This window comes from Spea bombifrons, chromosome 10 (assembly GCF_027358695.1).
Source record: "Spea bombifrons isolate aSpeBom1 chromosome 10, aSpeBom1.2.pri, whole genome shotgun sequence".
Classification (NCBI taxonomy): domain Eukaryota; kingdom Metazoa; phylum Chordata; class Amphibia; order Anura; family Pelobatidae; genus Spea; species Spea bombifrons.
Genome location: NC_071096.1, coordinates 6697633 through 6721098, shown reverse-complemented (window position 1 = coordinate 6721098; position 23466 = coordinate 6697633). Strand labels below are relative to the sequence as shown.

The window sequence follows — 23466 nt, the reverse complement described above, 5'->3', positions numbered from 1 at the left end:
TACTGCGGAGACCACTAGTTACCTGCTGGCTCCATACTGACTTAACCTGTTCCGCAAACTGATTTTCTATCGGTGCAAAAACGCTCCCCCTACAGCACAGGAAAGGCTGCTTGTATAGACGTTATTATATAGATTTGTGATGAAGGTTTTTAAGTGGAAACAATATTTGTCTTTGAATGTGCCCTACGTGGTGTGGTCTATTAGTCCGTCTACTTTCTAATCCATCAGAGCCGATTGAAATGCTGACTGTACGGATTGGCGCGGATGCGTACATTCCCATGATCAGCATTCTTGTAGGCGCTTAAAAAAAAGTGTTCACGCAGCTTAGAGGAAAAACAGGCTGTGAATGCCAAAGTGTACTGTCTGTTATTTAGCATTCAGGGACGACAATAGTTAATGGGGGGCTTCTTTAGGTTTTAATAAAAATAAAAAAAAAGTCATGCTTTTTTTTTTTTTTTTTTTGCATAATCCGTGTTTCAAAACACTAGAGTAGTGCGCGCTCTGCATCTCGACTCCCCGAAGGTTTACATCTCTAGCAGCACATCGAGTTGGTCCATAATAATTGTGCAGCTTGTCTCACTTTGTTTGTAGGCTGTGTCCGTCCAGACTCTTCATGCTGGTAACCAGTATAAACCAAACAAGGATTCTGTGCTTTGATTTGAAGCAAGATTCTGGTAAATCAGATCGCTAAGACACCAGGGGCATTCCTCAAACAGCATGCGTAGTTTTTATCCTTGCGAGGCAGGACTCGCTAATAGAGGGGTTTACAGTATGTTCTGGTATAATGAATCAGATGTGTAACTAATTGAATTCCAGGTCTCAAGGTGCTCCCTGTATCCAAGTCCTGCTCTTCATTAACCATGTGAGTACCACATGACTGAGCACACAATCTCATCTTTGGTACTCATTTTTTTTTATATTGGTATAATAGGGGGCTGTAAATATCCCAAAAGCCCATTAGTCAGGACTACCTGGGGGGAAAAAAAGTTTACATTTACAAATGTCTGACGCAAGCGATTCGGAAACACATCAGAGTTAATGCGTTTTGGTTGCACATTTTTATAGACCGCTCTCCAAACAGTTCTAACAGCGACACGTGGGTTTATTTTTTTGGAAGTTGGTAGAGAACGTAGCGGAGATTTAGAGCTAGCGCGCTAATGCATGTCAGCGATGAGTATCCGATGTTCTGGAGACTGAGGATACAGGTCCTGACGTGAGCTGCATTACAATCAAGCTCTTCAAACCTGGCGTGACGGCGCTTTAAATACCAGCACACGGAGCTAAAGAGACAGGTGCCTGATTACTTGTAACGGGGACAATTAAACCTCTGCTATCATTATAAAGATGTTATGCCCAAGTAATATGCTGTGCAATCAAACAAATGACACCGAGAAACCTAACATATGATAAGATGGCTTATCGTTTAAACGCCGTCTTCCCGTAGCTCTGCTTGTTGAAAGGCCTCAAATAGAGTGATAAATATTTTACTTTGAAGCGTTGACTTGAATTCTGTGTAAAAACTGTATGTTACATGGAATCATCTGAATACAATGTGTAGTTACACGCAAATAATACCTATTTCAATGGCTTTAAAAACCAAGATCCCAAAAGAGCGTTACTCTCCCCGTTTCAGGCCCTTGGAAAGAAATTTTAGTAATTTTTCAATGTGAAATTGATCTGGTTTTTACTTCATCATTTGCCAGTCAGATTGCTGCTGATTACTACTTGGGCATGCAACTTGTTTCTTATTTCTAGAACCAGGCCCTTCCAGGCCCTTCTTAATCACGTTACCTTTTTGCGTGTTACCTTTTAGTCTAAGTCGTTTTAGACAAACCTTGATCTCGCAAGATGAGATTTTCTTTCTCTTTCACAGAAATGCCACCCAACCCTAAAACTATATGTTTTGGGTAGGATTTAAAAGTTTCTGCTGGTTTAAATCAATGAGCCCCCCTGTCACGTGTGCGGCGCGGCACATCTTCCACTGAGAATATAACTGCTGGTAATCTTATTCCACCAAACGCCCATCTGTGAGACTCTCCCGCTGTGTAATGCCGATCGCAGCAAGTCCCGTGCCAACCAAAGGTAGATCCGCGGGGTGTTTAGGAGCAGGGGTCCGTGTGTTTAATTGTGAAAAAATTATTCTCTCTTGTGTTCGGTATCACAGCGCGAAAACCGGAAAATAGTCTACCATCGGAGAGGAAAAAGTGTTTTTGCTCAAAACAAAAAAGTTCCGACGACTCTGATCGCGTAGTAGTTATATGTAAACATTGAGCGGCTTCTGCATCCTTACATGTAGGGATATGTTTGTGTTTCACCCGGGAGGGGGTCGTGCGGTTTTCATTCGGCTGATCCGTGTACTTTGCCTCTAGTCTTACACCGCAGACGCCCCGCCATATAGTCTTATAGAGTCTGCTCGTTGCGTCTTTCTGGAATGAATTCTAAGGCGGTTTTTCCTGTCATTCTAAAATGTGGAGATTTCTAGAGACGTTGCTCCATAACCCCGTTTGCTCGTACGTAGGATGACGTGAATAGACGCTCGCTCCCCGCGGCAGACGGGCTCTGTCCATGGTTGGTTAGCTATGTCCAGCTTCTGTTAACGTTTTTCTTGCCAAATCCATCTTTAAATTACGGGATGGAACCCGATGTGTCATTTTTCAAACGGGGCGTAAAGTTACCATGTGTTAATCATTTAAACGTCTGAAAAACCCATTTCCCAGCATGCACCTCCCCAAGCTTTTATTGTACCTTTAGAGGTTTCTTGCATCTTATGCTGTGACTGGTACAGAAACGGCATGTGAAAGAGCCGTGTATACGTGTCCAAACTATCCCCGGTAACGCTTGGTCGCAGGCATGCTATCGACTTGATTGACGTCCACGCTATGAGAAGCTGGAAATGAAGAGCAAACCGTAGGGTTAAGCAGAAGAGGGATGGGGGTTTCTTATTACGAGCGAGTCAGACAAAACCTAGCGCTTCATTACAGCGAATGATTCTCTTTAGGTAACCGGCGCCACGTGCGGCAAAATGGGATAATAAAGTCTGATTCTTGGTTAAGAAAGCCAGGCCCATCAGAAAGGCTCGGGTGTATTTTTTGTTTTGTTAAAGGAGACCTTACTCTAACCCAGCGAATTGCAGCATAAAATCTCCAAAAATATGGTACGGCGGGGAAAAGGGATTTAAAGAACACCATCGGGGAAGCTGCGGTTCCAAAATATTACTAAACTACCATGACACAGAACGGGGCGGGGGATGGAAAGCAACCTTTTGTTTGAGATGAAAATGTTCTTAAATCTTAATTGTAAAATCATGTTTGATATTCCCTCTTTCATGTAAAAATAGTGTTTTGACCCCTAGAATGTAACCGTGTGACCGTTTACTTTTAGTGCTTTCCTAATGTTACTTGCATTTTATTTTTTTACCAAGCTCCCTTGTTTTGTAGATTTTTCCGTTTCTTTGAAATGTGAGAAAAGAGAATTGAAAGTGAACCTCCCGATCCAGCCAAGTCGAAATTATTGGCTTTCCAAACAGATTTAGTGGCAGCTTTGTATATGTTCATTATTCTGCGCTTCTAGGAAGCCCAGCGGTGAGGTTTTGTCAGGTGCACTTATATATTTTTCTATGTTATTTTGCCAAACCACTGCTTCTTTTTTTTTGTGTGAAAGAAGTGATATTTTCGGTGCAATCACATAAGTGCATTTGGGCCACGTGCTGCCTCGATCTAAGAGGGGCAATCAAATCCCTCCGCTGTAGGAGTATAATTGTAGAAATGGCTTTCCTTGTGTTAATGCCGAGAGACAATAGTTTGGTGCTAATGTAGGCTTTTTTTCTGTTTGGGGGGGAAAAAAAAAAAGAAAAATAGGTCCTCTTATTTTCAAAACAGAAACACGCGCAATACTCAAGGATGGAGCGAATATACGACAATAGAGGGGCCTTTACTCGTTGACCCTCGCGCCTTTTGAATATGTAATGCGTCGCTGAATGCAGATAAGGGAGGGCTATGCGGGCTTTTTGATTTCTGCTTCTTTTGTGTTCTGTTACCAGTTGGGGGCTTCAGCCTACATTCGGCTTTTTGTATCGCTGTGTACTGATTTCTGAAACTAACATAGAAAATGAGGGCCGCACCGAGAGACGGCAGAATTACAGACAAACTCTGTGTTTCTCAATAAACGCCACTCCTCCCGTATAAAAAAAAAAGATTATATTCGTACAAAATGGACAAAAATCTCTGTTAGAAGCAAGGCTTGGCTTCCCGGTGCATCTTGGCAGGGAGAATTTGTGTTTGTGGATGAGATTACACATCACACGTCACACGGCATGCGCGTCTTTCCTGATCACTTCCAGCTATTAACAAGAATGGATTTATCTGCCCTTGGTTTTGGATTAAAATTGAATTCTAAAAACGCCTTAAAATTTAACAAATCTGAAAGTGATCATTACCGTCTAGAAGAGAGCCTTTACTGTTCACTGTTGCGACATGTATAGCAACACAACACGCAGGACGACACGCGGCACGTGACTCTCCTGCTCTCTACCTGCTAATGAACCCGACGCGTTTACTCTTGTTATTTATAGGCGCTGATAGCGTTGTGGATACGCACCGTGCGGTTTAATATCTGTGTTGGTTTCTCGTATATCTGAAAGGCTTTGTAAGGGAGCTTTTATCAGGACAGAGAATTGTGGGAAGACTTTGAGACGCTGGTAGCGGTGCCACACGTAACACGCCACGTAACACGCCACGTAACACGCCACGTAACACGCCACGTAACACGCCACGTAACACGCCACGTAACACGCCACGTAACACGCCACGTAACACGCCACGTAACACGCCACGTAACACGCCACGTAACACGCCACGTAACACGCCACGTAACACGCCACGTAACACGCCACGTAACACGCCACGTAACACGCCACGTAACACGCCACGTAACACGCCACAATATGTTGGAACAGTCCGTGGCTGTAGTCCAGGCATCTGGCCGTTCACTGGCAGAAACCATCACTGGTCTTATGCGGTTAAACATTTGTTTACCTTTAAAAAAAAAAAAAAAAAAAAAAAAAATATGTATATATATATATTATTATTATTAATTTGTTTTGTATAGTGCCATCATATTCCGCAGCGCGGTACAATGGGTAACCAGACATAAGTAGCAAAGCGACTCTCTACCTTGTATGTGTTTTTCTCTAATTATTCATCACATATCTCGCTCATACATGACGGCGCTTATCTTGCAAAAAGAGTGAAAGCAGCAGTAATATCATATAGCAGACGTCCAGATTCTGGGGTTCATCCACATTCAAGATTGCTAGATCTACAAAGAAATGTATTTTTTTATTTATTTTTTTTTTTTTTATGAAACCTCATTTTAAGCTATTTTACTTTGTGGCATAACGTGGGGTTTAAGTATACATTTTCGAACTTTAGCCTCGCATTACGGAGGCTTTTGAGAAACCCCTGCTTAATGCACGAGCGTCTCCCCTCCTTCGCAGTTTGCATAAGGTCACTGAATACTTCTAGCCTGAAGTCCTTTGCATTGATAAGTGTCTTTGTAGAGTGACCCGTCTGCGTTGCCATGGAAACCTATGCTTTCCATACCCTCTCCTGTTGTTGATGTTGGCAGTAATGTGTGTGTGGAGAGGGTTATAGGGAAGTCTTGTATTATGAGTGACATGCAGCGGGGGGCTTATGATGAATTCTACGCTTCTGTTTCTAAGGTCGTTATTAATGTCTTCACTGCTAGGTTCTGGTGACAACTACAAAGCAGCGGCTTCCAGCTCCGTGCTGTTATACAGGGATAAAATCCATACAACCCAATTCCACTGCCATTTAAACGGAATAAAATGCTATGCCCTGATAGCACAAGATTGATTCTCGAATAGCTTCGTTTCCCCTGATTTCTGTTTTGGTTTCTCAAACATATGGGATCCAAGACATTAAGGTTTCTTTCCTCTTTTCCAGCGAGAAGCTCTTCGTGTTGCTTTTATTATTTCTTAAGTATTGTGAATGCTTAAAATGCTCCTAAATCATGATGAATTATCTCTGTTTGCAGCCGTCAAGCATTTTGCTGGTAATGAAAGCAAAGGCTCTGATAGCTAGAGCTCCCTTACTAGCTACTATCACTTATCATTGTTCTACTGTTAACACACACACACACAACACACACACACACAATATATATAATATATATATATTATCGTCACAGAGCTTATGTGTAATGTTAAGGTTTCTCTAAAATATGTTAAAAGCTCTGACTATTCCTTGTTAGATGATATTGAAGGGTGACGTTTCCTTCTCTGATTGTTGAGACTTTTTACTGCCATTTTTGTTTTCTGTAGCCGCTGTGTTTAGAACTTGTGTATCAAATGAGAATGTTACCATCTGCGCATGTACATTGGCCCTGTGCCGTGTGATACTATTTTTTTCTTTGACAAATATAGTGGAGACTATGCTGATACGCATACCTTATAGAGGGCCGCTTACTATCATCTAATGGTTTTTGTCACTGATAAGAAAGTGTTTTCCTGCAGTCGTTGGAGTGATGAAGCAGTGCTGTGTATTAAGTACGGTGAATTTCATAGTGCGAGGCCTCCGCTCTACATGTATTTCTCTCTCTCTCTCTCCTCCTTGTGTTCATATATAATTGAAGTGAACACGTCTGCTGTCTGGTAACAGAGCTGCGTTACATTTTGCTTTACCGCGCGGCATTAGGTTGTTGTGGACTCCGGAAGACCTTATCATATGCAGCCAGTTGGTGCTGCTGGTGTAAGCGTGCCGGGGAGCTCTCACGTGGAAGGTTAATGGAGTGTAATTATAAAGGAAGATGAACTGTTAAAGCACTCCGTTCCTTTCTACCTGCATTGTGATTGGCAGGAGGACTGCATCTCCCTCTCTGTACATCCGACCCTTTGTCTGTAACATGCGTAAGAATTGCTGTCATTTCACGGCCTAGAAACAGCAAATGAAGCCTTCAGAAAGGACATCGCTTTTAAGCTTTATTTGTCCAAAAGGCATAGAAATGTTTTTCCTGTGGTGTTAGAGTGTGTTTGTGTAACAGTATATATATATATATTTTTAAATCATTCACACAGTTTACGATATTATTCTGGGATAACAAGGTAAAGAAAGATCTTGTGTTTCTAGACTTTTTTTCTTACGTGCTTTGATCGCTGCCCCTGCTCATTAGGAAAGTCCTTAGAATTCAGGTATATTCCGGGCTCAGCCTTCTGCTTGCGGATCAAGTTTTCTGTTGTTCATCATAGATCCACAAGGAAGTTTGTTACATCCAAAAAGCTTGATGATGGAAGTCACTGCATAAATAATTTTCTTTTATTCTAATAGTTTTTATTTTATTTAATATTATTAAATTCATAATTGATTTCCCAGCGCGCTCTCGTCGTTTAATTATTTTTTTTGCTGCCCCCCCCAACTATTCTAAATGTCTCCGAACAAATGTACATTTTGCGGAGTAATGTAGGCAAGAAAGCCAGCTGCCGAAGTCAGCTGACCGCACTCTGTAAATATCAAAGCCTGAGCCTACAAGCCTACTTGCATTCATTATCTCTGCTGCACGCATTCAAATGTAAGATTTGTTTTTCACTTTGGGACTGATGAATATTTGCTGGCGTGTTTGTTCTTTTTTGGGTAGGTTTTGTTTCATCTCTCTGTGGAGGGGGGGGGTGGCAGGAAAATGTGATGCAGCTCACTTTTTAACTCCTGCAATCTCCATTCTTATTTTGATTGGGCTTCTCTTGTTACAACCATCTGGCTTCGGAATCCTCGTAGCAGCCTGTTTCCCCCTACTGTTCCCTTCTGTTGAGCGTAAATGAGCGCTTGCATTGTTGTATTGTTACTTGGGTGTGATGTCCCAATCGGTTCAGGAAGGATGAGTATTAGGTTTGTATTAAAAAGTCAGTGGAGAGTCCATTCATACTCTTTAGCCTGTCCAGGTGTTGCATACCTTTTTGTGTTCACACATTTATTGCAGCATTGTTGTACCTCCAACCATTACAATTAAGTTGTGTGCATATACATAAATTTGAAATGTAATATTTCTTTCAGAAACTCGTAGTGGAGCAGCTTCGGAAAAATCTGATGGTTAAGCAGGAACTCCCGGACAATAAACTTCTTATCCAGCCTTTGCTTCAGCTAGAAAGCAAATCGCCAACACCACAAGTGCAGCAGCAGCCGCAGCAAATACAGCTGCAGCATGTGTCCCCGGCATCCGCAACACCTCTTCCAGGCCTGAGCGGGTCACAGGTGAGTGCCGGATCTAATGCACACCTACAGAAGCATGGTGGAGATTGCAAGCAAACAAAGAACAGCAAAAGCTTAATAACTACCCCCTGTTTATAATGTTAACTTGTGTGTATGTTCCAATCGGAGGCGCCATCTGCTGGAGACAAAATATTTCAATCTCTGGGATGTTTAATTGGGATCTGTGAAGTTATGTAAAGTTTCTGGAATTTAATGCCCCTGATCAGGTGTTGTGCAGGTATCCAGCAAAACGCTTGTCTGCATTGAATCAACAACCCGATGGAAACAAATGTACTTTTAATGGTAAGGCAGGGATTAAAAAAAAAAAAAAAAAACGGGCAAAAAACGTGTTAGCTCCTGTAAGCTGGTTAGTTGAATACCTAATGAGGATCTGAAATATGGAAGCAAACACAGCGTAAAATGTTTTGCTTTTAATAACGTATGTAATCTGTTTTCTCTCTTTTCCATTCTCATTTGTCTTGAAAGACTGTGGCCACAGCATCTATGATCACAGCAAAGACTCTACCTCTTGTGTTGAAAGCTGCAGCAGCATCCATGCCTCCCTCTGTCATCGGGCAAAGACCAACCATTACCATGGTGACCGCCATCAACAGCCAGAAACCAGTCATTGGCACCGAAACCCAGAATGCCGCAGTAAACCTGCAGACCACCAACAAAGTCACCGGTCAGGCAGGGGAAACCTTTCAAATTGTGGCAAAAAATGCTGTTACTCTGGTGAGCGGCCACTGAAGCCATTTAGTTATATTATTACTGTAATTACATACTATTTGCTTAGGTCAGCCTGCCACATCAAAAGTGTTTGGACATGATGTACAGAGTGTTGGCTTATTGGGCTAGTCAACTGGAAAAAAGTGTTTAACTTAAGTAAGAAATCATTAATATGGTGGGTAGCTTGACCCCTATGTGACCTTATTTAGCTGACCTCTTATTCAGATGAATACCATCTTATTTGCATTAAACTGCCTCGCTTATTACGTGGGGGAAGGGCCCACTTTTGAGGCCACTTGGTAACGCACTTTATATGCTCCTGTTCACTATGTTACATTTTGCCGGATTTGAGGGATTTGTTCTCCGTGTCATGAAACTTTGATGATGATCGAAAAATAGTCGTTTTGTAGAAAAAAAAAATTGAGCCTGTTCTGTGCAGTTAGGTGGCTTCGGTTTCACTTTTGTTCACTCTGCCTTTTGTGTTTTTTGGGAACAGCAGGTTCAGGCGACCGCTTCTCAGCCTATCAAAGTTCCACAGTTCATCCCTCCTCCTCGTCTTACTCCACGGCCAACCTTTCTTCCACAAGTAAGTTTAAAAGTCAATTCTGCTCTATAGCCTGACCATTTTATAGGTCTTTTAATGTTAATGTCTGTGTTGTCCAGTTTTTGTAATGCGAAGGTCCAGATGCCATGTGTAACAATGAGGGATATGTAAACCATTACAGTTTAATACATAATACAACAGAGCAAGGTTTTCGAAAGCCGGGTATGAGGGGCCTAACTCTTGTCTCTGAGTTTGCAATTTTATCAATGTATCTATTTAAGTGATCCTCATACTATTTTCTCTCACAGGTGCGTCCAAAACCAGCAGCACAAAATAACATTCCCATTGCTCCTGCTCCTCCGCCTATGCTAGCGGCACCGCAGCTCATTCAGCGGCCAGTCATGCTAACAACTAAACTAACACCGAACTCTCAGAATTCCATCCATCCTGTGCGCATTGTAAACGGGCAGCCCGCGGCAATCTCCAAAGCCTTCCCTACGGCACAGCTCACCAGTATTGTGATTGCCGCACCGGGGACCAGGCTTGCTGCCCCTCAGACTCTTCAGATTCCCAAACCAAACCCGGAGAAGCAGGTAACTCAGGCTTCTCACAGGATTAGACGGGGCGGTCAAGTCATAGAACCGAAACCCAATTTATCAATGTACACGACCACACATTATCATGCCTCTCATAGGATTCAAAAAATGTATAAGAAACAAAGTCACTGCAAGAATAGTTATGGTAAGTTAGGGATATGAGTTTGGTTTAAGAGATGGAAGACCAGAACGTAGCACGGTGGAATCGTAGGAAGAAGTATTCTGTATTGTTTTTTCAGCATAGGGTATATGTAAGGAACATACAGTTCAGGACAGCCAGTTCTTGTCTTTTTAGTAAATAACCTCTTGCTAGATGAATTTGTAGCGTACGTGTGACTTAACTGTGAAGGAGCTGTAACTGTCATGTTTACTTATGATGGTTTGGCTCTGTAGACAAATATTTATCTGCTAGCTTTTGGGTGAATAAACTGTTAAAGGTTGAAAACGGCAACGTAACATCTTCATGTTTGCCCCTCCAGACAGTTAAAACTCAGGTGGAAACATCAGAGAAGCCAACTGAAAGCAATGTGACAGTGCCACCTGTCCCCAAGCCAAAAAAGGAGGAAAATCCACAGGTACATAAACTATTAATAAACCCCAAAAGATATCTAGAAACTGTAAATATCCTGCTACCTAAGTGTAGGTGTTACAGGCCCCAGTACATACGCAATGCAGGGTTCCCTGGTTAAGCTGAACTCCATATGAACCTGCAGATGCTTCATAGAGAAAATGAGTTCCTATTGAAGCCGCCTGTTTGGCTAGTTGGAGAAATGGCCAATTTTATGTTATGTATACAGTATTCAGTTTTCTCACAAAGGGCTCACAACGTTTAACCCGGCTGTTGAATGTTTGAACTTTTGTTTATAATGGTCCCTTTTGTCAATACAGACTCTACATAATTTGTTTTCCTCTTCAATCTTGTAGAAACTTGCCTTCATGGTTTCACTAGGACTGGTCACTCATGATCATCTAGAAGGTAAGAAAAGTTGTATGATAAAGCAGCTTTGTCTTAGTTTTTGCATTTTTTTTAATTTCATTTGATCTTTTGAAGTGTGTCTTTTTGCATTATCTCTTGATTTTAGACGGTGATGCTGTTGCTTTTTTCATGTCAATCAATGTTCCTCACCTGCATTAGACTGTAGATTACACCGCATTTAAATATCCTGTTAATTACTGTTTAAGTGATTGAGCCCCTTTATAGTGTCCCTACGGAAGCCTCGTCTAATCAATCCACGCGCCTTTTTTTATTACCAGAAATACAAAGTAAACGTCAAGAGCGTAAACGACGAACAACAGCCAACCCGGTGTACAGTGGTGCAGTTTTTGAACCTGAGGTGAGTTTCAAAAACCTCTTAAATACCAAATAGACGCCATTGAGATTTCTTGCCCCGATTGGGTTTCAAGACCACCATTGAATTAGACTGGAATAATCTGGATTCTTTTATAGATGTGTAGGCTGTAATTTGAAATGTTGCCAGTAGACATGTCAGGGTTATGCTTTCCAATGTTTCAGCGTGTAAGTGTAACTTGTCATAATGAATGCTGTCATTTATTACACTGTGTGGCAAGAGTTTCCTCCAAGACCAGCGAGTGATTAAAAGCTATTGTTACTGTTGTAGCGTAAGAAAACCGCTGTGACATACCTGAACAGCACACCGCATCCCGGAACTCGAAAGCGAGGTAAGCATCTTAAGGTTTTGCGCATCCACCTTCTGTCTTCTACCTGCGCTTTCTTCCTGCTTTGTCTGTTACTTTCTCTCGCAGCGCTACAGGCTTTGAACTCTCAGCATCATTGAGGCCTGAATAACTCCACATTGTATAAATAACTGCTTGCCTTTTGTTACTGTGCTGGGTAGCGGCCTTCAAACCAACTGCGGGTGTTGCTGTTAAGTATTTTATTGTCTATTTTTGGAGCACCTGCTTTATAACTGGTGCATACCACATAGAATTACCGCTGTGATAACCAGTTCCACAACACATAGATTGAAGTCTATTACTGCAAACAAATCTTAGATATGACTCAAACATCTCAGTAAATATCTTAAATACACTGAGGAGGTTCATCATTTATGAAAACAGAAGAATTTAGCATGTAGAGAATACATTTCCCTATAAAACATTCACACAAACACACAGTAGTGTCTGTGGAGGAAAATGAGAGAAACTTGATCCTTGGTTGATTTCACTTTAATTTGCTACCTTTCTTCCACTTCTTCATAAGTTTTACCTCAGTATTTCCCTTCCTGTCTCGCATGTACTTTTTCTGATCCTGGTTTTATGCTGACCTCATGTTTTTACCTCTCTTTCCATCCTAACATAAATCTGTTATAAACATTGCTTGATTATATCTTGGGGACAAATGCACATCGCTTTAGCAGTGATCTGTTATCATGTGCTATATTCTTATATCCACCTCTCTCTGCCTACCAGCCATACTGAGCTTTTACATCCCAAGCCTGTAGAAGGCAGCCGCCTTGTAACTCATGTAGTGCAAATGATCCACCGTACCTTTTCCCAGTTCCTTATATCGCTGTTCTGTTTACCCCTGGTGTTTCTGTACTTGTTGCTTTTGGTTCTGCACGGTTTAATATTCATTCTCCTTGTTATACTAACAATAACTAACTCTCCTTTGCTTTTTTATTATGACTATTTTTCATCTGCTGCATCATTTCCTTTTCCATGCTAGCCAATGAGGATCACTGGTCAAAGGTATGTAAATCCCCCATTTCGTTTTTTTTTTTGTTTTGTTTATTAACCTATAGGTCGTCCTCCTAAATACAACACGGTGCTGGGTTTGGGTTCTCTGCCACCCATCTCCCCTCCATCCAGTCATCCTGACTCCCCTGAAAGTGAAAAGGCACAGATCTCATGTAATTTCCCTGCAAGTGTCCTGCCTAATCCATTTTCCACGGATGTAAGTAATGCCATGTGTGTGGGCCCTAATACCGTGAGCTTTCCGTCACGTGCAGGCCTGGCAAAGTGTGATATGTTACATGCCATCTGTGCTCTTGCCATATTGGGCAACAACTTGTGTCATGGAGTCATCTGTTGGATGTACTGCAACATATTTAATGTATATAAAAAATGGTAAAACATCTATATGCTTTATTTAAATAGTAGTGCGCTAGTCTATGTACCTCTTATAATGTTGATTTTCTGTGGCTTACCGCATGTGGTGTTTGATATACTGTACGCTACGTGTAGGTAACCCTCTGCAGAAACAAATACCTTGCGATATCTTATAATAATATTACATGTAGATATTTCTGTAAATGTGGTCTACACATAACTGTACAAAGTCATGCATGCTACAGGGCAGTTTTTCTGTACTTTTTCCCAGTCGTTCGCTCCCACTTTGTGTTTTCCCTTTTTAATACTCATATCGCTTAAAATAGTTTTACATTTTATAGTGTAATGGTCTGTTTGAACAATAGGTTTTTTTCCTCTTTGTGCAATCTTTATACAGTGGCCCTTTGCCACTTAGTTCTTATAATACTGACTTGGGGTAAACAAAAGAATGCCTCTGTCTTAATCCCCAATGCAGAAAATGTGGGGATGGATTTTAACCCCTTTAGACCCAGCAGTTTTTGGTGAGCTATTTTGCCACTTTTCATTAAGTTTCATTAAGATTCCCCTTTTTTTGTGTTTGATGTACCCATACAAATTACACGTCCTTTTTTCAGAACAAATAGATCTTTAATTTGAAACCGTAGAAACGTGCAAAAATAATTGCTACATATAAAACTAGGGAAATGGGATGGGTTTTTTTTTCTATTTTTTTTATTTTTATTACTGCACTGTTATCGTTGCCGTATGGATAGAGATCCCTCTAGGGGCCTCTAGACATGTTATGCCAGTGATGTCACTGGTGGAAAGAGGAGAAATATTACTGCACCCTTCCCTGCGATTCCCCTGCCCTGATCACTAAGCAAGTCTCCATAGCCTTGAATTGGGGATTGCAATGTGTGTGATCGGCTGGTAGGGAGAGCGATTGGACGTCCTCCTATGACAGTGACGTCTCCCGGAAGCGAGTGTCTGATCATGTGATCGGGCATTGCTTATGTTATGGGGAGCCAGTGATGCCGTGGCTTCTGCTGACAACAGGACCCCGTTCTGTTAAGACAGCCTGATCTCCTGTGTAGCGGCAGGGAGATGGCACTGCCAATGCAAGAAAGTCAGGACCTACATCTACGTCCTATAGGGCTTTTAGGCAGAGATTTTTAGAAGCTACATGTGTGTCCATAAGGGACAGAAGATGTTTACAATGTATTATAGGGTTTATTAGCATACCTTGGTGGTTAGTTGCTATTGATGTGTGGCCATCCATAGCCTCGATGTTATAATATCTTTAGTGCCCTTACGGTCCTTTACATGTCTAGGAAGCGCACATATTTAAGGCTTAGAGGCAGTTCCAGCCCATGTTCTGAGACTCTTTCTATCCGGATATATTGCAGTGTTACAGTGTATCCAGTGTTTGTAGAAAACATAAATTAAATGGATACTACTATTGCATGGCTACTGTTTGGCAACGCCTAAGTAATGCAGTGATTCAGTATTTTGGCTCTCTGAGGGATACATTATGCCTGATTATTTTTTGTGGCTGTTAGTGTGAAATTACTGTTGTTGGCGATGTAACTATTTTAAATACTGTGCCGTATGGAATCTTCATAGCAGATGCACACGTACGTCCCTGTCTGTTCTTCCCCGATGTTAAACCTTCTCCGCTGTCCAGTTGGTTGGATCAGTTTTAGGAAGCCAAGGTTCTTTATGTAAGTGGAGCCGATTGAGTCAAGGTAGACTGGCCTTGCTTTTGTGTGCGGTTCTGTCTAGGATTTAGGGCACTGTTAACTTTACTGCCCGTGATATTCCTACTCATTGCGGATCAATGTATTGACCCCCTTCTAGAAGAGCAGAGCTAGAATTGTCTCTAGTGCAGCTACTATTTCCAGAGTTAGTTTCTTTTTTTAGAGCTTCAGCATCCGTAAAGAGTAATGGCTTTGTCTGTATTATCTACTAAACAAAACACTATGAGTTGACATGAAGTAGTCATCAATACCACTTTGTTGATTGGTTTGACCATCTTTAGGGTTACCTATATATAGAGCACTTTGGAGCAAAGAGGTAAATGTAGGCAATAACTATTGTAGCGTTCTGTCTATTGTGGCTCCGTTTTTACCACTTTCCGTGAAAATTGCTCTTTATGCATTTGTATGGAATTATTTTGTGGGCCTGATATCCCAGTTAGTGATGTTTGTCTCGGTGTCTCTGGAGTGAAATGCTTCTTTGTGAGCACACGGTGTCTGTGGTGGGATGTGTGTAGAGCTCCAAAACACTGAAGAGTGCTGGATGTCAGAGGCGCAGGCTGACCCCTTCTTATTTCGCCTCCTCTCTCCTGTGACTTCTACAGGCTGATATCCATGAGGATTTTTGCAGCGTCTGCAGAAAGAGCGGACAGTTACTGATGTGCGACACATGTTCACGTGTTTACCACCTGGACTGTTTGGAGCCTCCTCTGAAATCCATTCCCAAGGGCATGTGGATATGCCCCAAATGTCAAGACCAGGTACTGTGACAGAGAGATGAAGAGTAGGCAATATGGTGTCAGGCTGCAAACTCAGCCCTCACCTTATGATGTCTGCTTTACGAGCCGGGCCCTGGATTTTCTTCTTCTACAGTATCTCGTTTAAGTGCTTTGGGATGAGAGCTGGTATTCCTTCCCTCTTCTTAAACTATCAAACTAGAAGCAAAAACTGAAGGAATGTGTAGAACGCATTCTAGGTCACAAAAATCCTCGTATGCTCTGTAGCGAGCCCACCTTACTTTCCTAGTTTAGGATAATCCTGAACTCGGGAACTCACAGACCCCAGACATTGCAGCTCTGGGTTACACGTCTCTTGTAGTGCTAGTGATAAATGGGGAGAAACCTATAAAAATACTATGTGCCTTGCCCTTATGTGATCCAATGCTGATTCCGTAACCCTATATAAAGCTATCAGTTACCATAGTGACTTTATGTATTTAAACACGTCTCCTAACAGCGATCACCCAATATCCAGACTACCTGCCGTTAGGTATTGGGACCATGAACAATCGGTACTCGCTGTGATACTTTTTGACACATCAACCTGAACCTTTTCTCTATGGTGTGTCGTCGGCTTCCCTGGCTGCAAGTGTTAATTTAGATTTAGAAGTTTATTAACGTTTCTCTACCGAATTAACCTGGTGGCTTCTGAGCTCTCATGCGCTGTGTTCTGTAGCATAATATTTGTGAATAATTATGTAACGAGGGCAAGTGGGCTGCTGCTTATGGTGTTTATTATATACGTGCAGCACGATAACCGGGATATCTGTCGCGCTTTAACGAAGAACACGCGTTTTAGAGGGAGGGCTCGCGCTGGGAATAGTTTTATGTGAATTTTTCGGCATGTGCTGTTTTGGGACCTTTTTTCTGGAACATCTGTAGAATATAAACGAGTTTGCATTTTACCGTGTGGATGATAACGTGAAGTATCGGAAGTCGTCTCCTGCTCTGTACTGATTCACAACAGCTGTAATCTTTATTCAGAAGGGAGTTTTATAATCTCCCGCACTGTGTATTAGTACAGAATATGCCTACTCGGGCACCAGTTGCATGATGGTTTAATAGGTTTTAGCTAAACTTTTGGGCACCAAGTATTGGTTTCATGCAACGTGCAGACATATTATTAAAACCCTGCCCAGAATAGATGTATTTAATTCCAGTTATACCTTGGGCGTTTGCGTACGTCTGCCCGTGTAATATGCCGTTAGTTGTGTTTTGTCAGAGTTTTTCGGGAGCATTGCAGCGTGATATGCCGATTCCGTGTAACAATGCGAATGGCGCACGTTTTTATCATATCATCGTGTAGTTACCGCCCAAGATAAGTGCATTAAACACCAGTCGCTTTTTTGTTCACTTTGTTTTAACGTTTATTACCCTTTAATATTTTACCAGATGATGAAGAAGGAAGATGCAATACCGTGGCCTGGAACATTAGCCATTGTTCACTCATACATTGCGTACAAAGCAGGTGAGTCACATGCGCTGTGTTGGTCTGTCTCGTCCTGATGACCGTATGTTGGACAGCTGTGTTTGCGTGTACGAACCGTGTGTTTAATGTGTTTAGATCGTCCAAGTGACACGTAGTGACTTCAACCGCAAAGGCAGCTGGTTTGAGTTCTGAATTCACTGCCCCTATATAAATGCAATTGGGGTTAAAGAAAAAAGTTGTTGCTGATGGGGCATGTGGTGAAGAAAACCAAGTTGTTATATGGTGAGGGAAAATAGAATTGGTGATTTTCTTAATCTTTAGTGATTACGTTGGCCCGAGCGCGTGGACGGCTTTTGTCAGGATCAGCCGCATTGTTACAAAGTTAAAGGAAAAAAGCTGCTGACGCTGAAATAATACAAACTGATGCCCGACAACAAATCCCGTGGAAAATCTCCCAGTAATGAAACGATTTCTTGATTTTCAGCTAAAGAGGAGGAAAAGCAAAAACTACTCAAGTGGAGCACAGACCTAAAACAGGAGCGAGAGCAACTGGAGCAGAAAGTGGAGCAGTTAAACAGTTCCATCAAGGTGAGCGAAACGGAAACCGTACGAAATTAGAATAAGCTAAATGTGTGCAGCTCTTTTGGGTAAGGGGGGGGGTTATGCTTGTGCTACAATGTTGGGTAACTGAAGCTGCCCACCGTGGGGGGGGGTTGGCGGCAGTCTGGTCAAGCCTGGCTCTCGACACTCATTGCTTTCCATTGAACTGTTTCATATACCGACTCCTCCGTTAGTGCTCATTAACCCTACACGTACCTGTTGGGTGAAAAAACAATTTTGTACATACCAGAGGTAACGATATTCTTGGCCAAGGATAGCTTTTACCGTATTAACTTGCCATCTCTGTTATGTTTCAGAAATGCAAGGAGAGGAGGAGCAGCATATTGTCTCGGCAGAAGGACATGTTCTGCTCTCTGGACAAAGTGAGGAAACTTGTCCGGCTCGTTAAGGACATTGAACTCACCAAATCCAACAACTCAGAGGTGACTTCTAACCACAGCATGGACTGGGAAGCTACTGCCAACAACCCCTCGCCTGTTCCCAACACAACTCTTTCTTCACCCAGTCCTGTCCAGAACTGCGCCCAGGCAGAAGAGACTATGTAAGAGGCCGCGCAGGACCAAGCAAGCGTTTCCTGGGAGAGACTGGAATATATGACCTTCCCGGGACAGAGACTTAGCACTGGAATTTTGCCAATAAACCTTTTATTCTGTGTTCCACGTGTGAGCTGGGTTGTTGTGCCAGCACCATGCCAAGTGAGAAATAGAAACAAATATTTAACTTTTGCTCTCTTTCTATCTTACACCAGTGTGTGCCTGCAGATTCTTCCACAACAACCAGAAATATCATTATTTTTTTTTCTGTTCCCTTATAAGTGGGGAATGTGGACAGGGTGTGCTTCGGAAACCCTTCCTCTCCGCAGAGTTTGCTGGAGGTAGGGCGAGGGGAAGGCATACTACGTCCAAAGAGTAGGAGGTTTCCCCGTCTACGAGACTCCGTGAACCAAAAAAAAAAGAAAAGAAATGCAAAAATGTACATTTCAATTTCAGTGCCCGACAGACATTGGGGGATGTGTGTCAAGTCAGTATTTCAGGGTGAATGATTATTCATTTCTCATGTTTTTCCTTATGCACTGTTTGCTTTGGGAGAGTTTAAGTATGGTACACATGCTTTACAAAATGCCAGCACCTGGAGCTGAGAAGGAAGGGGTTTTTATTAACGCTGGTTGGTGTGAAAGTCAGGGTATTTAATCTGAAAGTATTCGAAAAGCAGATTATGCGCTTCTGATTTTTCTTCTGTTTTAATGTTAACGGAGGCTTTGAAATCCACATGAAATATGTACTTTTTTTTCACCTGCTTTAGATTTTCAGCAGCAGCAGTGCTGAAGTGGATGCCGTGAATTTAACCCTTCAGTATAAGAGGGTGAGCAATGCTTTATGTGCCCTGCTGATACTGAAAGGGTTAACGGCCCCCCCCGGCTTGATTATGCATCATGCTTTTCCAGAACGCCACTGGAATCGGTTATCTCCTTTAAATTTGAAAGAACGGCGCAAGGTGTTGGGTCTGGGAATACTCAGTTACAGGGATGTCTGGACTTCGCCAACGATTAAGATGTGTATTTTGTATTTTTATAGATTATAAATATATATTCTGATGCCCAGGTACAAAATCAAGAAACGGCATAAATATGTCTTCCTCCTGTTACTAGAATGGCAAGGCGGTACGGGAAGCAGTGCTTTGTGTTATTTCATCTGCAACACGGCTCTGAAGCTGAGCTTCTATGTTAAGGTCCTCGGCTGAAGCAGTTCACACGCGTTGCTCTTGATTATTGTCATGCATGTTCCGCCATTCTTTCTCTCCCCATTTGAAGTTGTTGAGTGGTCTGTATTAAATTCGAGAACAAGTAATGTCCCCGTTTACCCACCAGTATGTGCAGTATGTGCCCCCTCCGGCCAAGAGGTTAGAATGTGTTTCTCTGGAGCGCCCAGTATGAATTTATCTTTCCTCCAATCTCTGATTTCTCTGCACCCCTGGAGTTGAGTCCAGTTAGTGAATCTCGAGCCGCGGCGTCTGCGCTCGCAGGAGGGGACGACTCGTTGTTTTGGGCGTCTCGAGCCGTTAGCAGCTGAACGGGTTTTAGAAGTTATTCTCTTCGCTGGAGAATAGATGTCTGATCTCCCACTCCTGCGGGGGAAACCCGCACCCCCAGCTGTCGGGTCTTTGGACTTTAGCGATGCCCCGATATCTACTCAATCTTTGGATTTTATTTTTCTTCCCCCTAAAGCTTTCCTTTCAGGGAGTCACCATAGTGGAGCAACTTGCAGTAGAAACTTTGCATGGATGCAGTGAGCACGGTCTGAAAGTGCCTTATTGCATTTACCCCGTCCCTGCAAACGCCGGCTGCTCTGTGCTCACACAGACTCGACATCTTTCTACCTGCGAGCAGCTGCGGCCAGGCAGGAAAAAGCTCCGGTGGGAGACGGCTGTCATTGTGAAAGCCGAGCCGGCGTAACGGCAGAGACCCCCATCATGGCAGTTTAGTGTCTTACCCCTTTATAGTGAGCAGCTGTCTCTTGCAAATCAGATTGGACCCCGGTCTTCTTTTAAGGGTTTGCAGTGGTTATTTGCATGCCTGCTTGGCATTGTAAGAGTTAATCAAATGTGTAACACATTCAGTGCCAGACAAGTTTTGAGGGCTACTATTATCCCAATTACTGCTTTGTACCCGATCTCTGTATCCACCCCACCCAGGGGACTCGGGGCAGAAATGAACACCCGCTCGATCATATCATTTTATTTTCAGTGGGCTCCTACTGTTTAGCCTCCTCGGCTGTGATAGCAGGTAAAAAGAAATTGGCAGCGCATGCGCAAACTAGGATGAATCTTAAAGGTTATTTTACGAGGGATTTTCCTTTAGGTAAGATTTGTTTTAAATCACATGGCCTATACGCTAATATTTACCAAACCTGTGAACACAGATCCTTTTAAAAGTCCGCCTTTTAAGTCGTAAGATATGAACCCGTATACAATGTGATAATGGAAACGTGCATTTTTATTATGTCTGCCCCCCTATCACCGGCGGTACCCCCAAAAGTTATTTAACCCAATTCTTAACCCCTTAAGGACAACAGATCGTCCTTAAACCCATTAATGATGTTGTGAGCCCATACAGGTAGAGGCTTTGCTGTGAAGGGGTTAAAATTCCCCGGAGGGGGGGCAGCGGCGCTAGATAAATGCACAATTTATCTATTTTCTGCAATCATGTGACTCAAAGTGTGACCTTCCTAGATTAACTATTTGTACACGCAGTGTTAGTGAGGGCAAGAAGGCAACTCTTGCTCTGGTCTTTAATTTCTTGCTGCGCATGGGCACAGCCTGGGTGAGGAAGTTTGCTCTCTACAAAGCCAGGGTACGGATTAACCCCGTACTACCCCGTGTTACCCCACCTGTACCCGCTAACCTCTCTTTTGCCCCCTCTGTTTACACGTCAGTAGGCCTGCGTTCTCAGCCTAGGAGCAATAGATAAAAATACTGAAAACTTCCAGATAGTCTCTGGTGTACATCCACTCACACTCAGCTCTGTGAGGGAATACTCACGTCTCTTGTGCTGCATTTTAGGGTTAAAAAAAAAACAAAAAAAATCTGTCAAATGTCAATATCATACAATTATTGTAACATACCTTTTTTCTATAGAAAAACAAAATTGTATAATTAAGTTTTCGTATGGACTCGAGAGGCGTAACTTATCTATTGTACTGGGTTTTGTTTTTGTTTTTTTAATACATTATATATTTTTTTTCCAGGCCCAGCGGTAGTGAATTGCAAATATTCTGCCTTCTCTCTCTCTGTAAAATTGGAAGTCTGTGTTTTCAGTTTTGGTAAAACTGTGCTTAGAGTTTAGGGACATGATGGGGAATGGGGTGGGCGGGGGAGGGGTGACACAGAGCGTCTGATCAATTTGTATCTATTTATTTTAACATTTTTGTTAAATAAACCAGAATGAAAACTTGGCTTTTTATATATACTTTTTTTCTGAGTTATTACAAAAAAAACAAACCTGTATTATGTTGGGTTAAATGTTCCTGACTTTAAAATGGGACAGAAACACACAAAAAAGTGACTTAACATTTAAAGGTCACATTCCTTTGAGGATAATGGGGGGGAGGGGAGTGAATTACAGATAAATGCAGATTACCGTATTTAGCCCCGTTTAGTTTGTGTGACCGTGGACTACTCCATGAGTGTAATTCACACCCCATAGCATTTCCAATCATTCAAAACGCAGACGCAGAATCGGCCCGAAAGTGAAAACTACTTCTGCTGGGAGGCTGTTCTACATCTACCACCCTCTCAGTAAACTAAAATGAAAGCCTATCTGGGAGGTTTAGGATGTGTGCTATTCCGTATAGGACTAAGTCTTAAAATCACATAAATCAACAGATAGAAAATGTGTTATAATCTGCCAAATGTGTTTTCAGTTGGAAACCCCGCTGGTCGGCGGATGCCACTCCAGAGATTTGCAGTACATGTAAAAAGTGGAGATTCACAAAATGTACAACCAACGCTAAATAAAAATACAATTTATTTAATACAGTTTTTGGCATAAGCCTCCAATAAATATAAACGGTGTTCAAAACTAAAGTTAGGTTATAAAAAGCGAAACCGTCACCTTCACAGCCTGCCGTTAATTCATTTATAATAACCGCATCTTTGTGAATAAACTGGGGATTTACTCCGTTTAAAATAAACCCTTTGAATGCTGAGATCGGGACACCTTCAGCGCAGGTAAGGCTGGGGAAATTTTTGTATATTTGCCATAATTGGATAAAGGGGAAAAACCAGACGTAGATCAGACCCAAAGGTGACCGTACACAACGGGAAGGCACACACAGGAAAGGGTTAAATTCCATTATAAACGAGCAAAGTATACAATACACATCCACAGGTGTGTGAAACTTTTTGCTGTTTGGTGCAGCCCCATTTCAGGAATATAAATCCCATCAGCCTCTTTCTGCCTGAGGATAATGGGAGTCATAAACCCAAAATGCTCACCAGCTTTTTTTCTTTTATTTTTAAGGAGAATGTGTTAAGGATTTTGTAATTTTTGGTTAATTTTACGGTTAATTGTGACATCACACTCACCGATTCCTGCATGTTAGCGGACTGCTACTCGGCAAGAGGAAGACTTAGCGTTTAACCGTACATGAAAGGCTTTCTTCTTTAACGAGAGTCTTGGGTGTGCAGTTTAAACTTGCAAGACCTGCGTTGGGGGGGGGGGGGGGCTGGGGGCTAGATGGTCCACGGAACACATGAGCCAATCAGCAGCTCCCCCTACACTGCAACTGCCTTTGGCACTGAAAGGGTTACGAAGCAGGGTTCAATAGAAAACCGTGGCAACCCCTAAATCCTCAAAGCAGCAGATTAACATCCCTGCTCTATACATTACCGAGTAAGCACCATGACATGGGATAGTCTATACCGTAAAGAAATGCCCCAAAATAGATAAAACTGCAGAAAATATATACAATATGTATAAAAAGTCTGGTACAAAAAGGATGGCATCGCGCTGTAAGAAAATAGAATTAAGCAGGAATCCGGTCCTGATTGCTTCATTATTGATATTAAATAATTTAAATATAGATCTCTAAAAAGAGGCATGAAAAAAAATGGGAAGAGTCCCGTCCAGTGATTGTGACTAAAAATCTCGATTGTCAGAAGTTCCCCTAAAAGAATAAAAAGCGTAAAGCAAGACATTCTGAAGATTTGGT

The 23466-nt window shown here is 42.2% G+C and overlaps 1 protein-coding gene across 7 annotated transcripts in view; it reads left to right on the top strand.

The window, feature by feature from the left end:
• PHF21A (PHD finger protein 21A) overlaps window positions 1-18500 on the top strand; it is a 31443-nt gene extending 12943 nt beyond the window's left edge. For 2 of the 7 annotated variants that reach the window (XM_053448646.1, XM_053448645.1), the window contains exons 5-17: window positions 8064-8261; window positions 8745-8993; window positions 9484-9573; window positions 9840-10124; window positions 10607-10702; window positions 11052-11103; window positions 11382-11461; window positions 11747-11807; window positions 12890-13041; window positions 15535-15690; window positions 17101-17176; window positions 17622-17725; window positions 18055-18500. In XM_053448646.1, coding sequence (XP_053304621.1) covers window positions 8064-8261; window positions 8745-8993; window positions 9484-9573; window positions 9840-10124; window positions 10607-10702; window positions 11052-11103; window positions 11382-11461; window positions 11747-11807; window positions 12890-13041; window positions 15535-15690; window positions 17101-17176; window positions 17622-17725; window positions 18055-18303 — 1848 coding nt within the window. In that variant the 3' untranslated portion in view covers window positions 18304-18500. Of the gene's footprint in view, window positions 1-8063; window positions 8262-8744; window positions 8994-9483; window positions 9574-9839; window positions 10125-10606; window positions 10703-11051; window positions 11104-11381; window positions 11462-11746; window positions 11808-12813; window positions 12837-12889; window positions 13042-15534; window positions 15691-17100; window positions 17177-17621; window positions 17726-18054 lie in introns of all 7 variants that reach the window. The other 5 variants (XM_053448647.1, XM_053448650.1, XM_053448649.1 and 2 more) reach the window with 5 other exon arrangements.
• Window positions 18501-23466: the final 4966 nt, after the last annotated feature.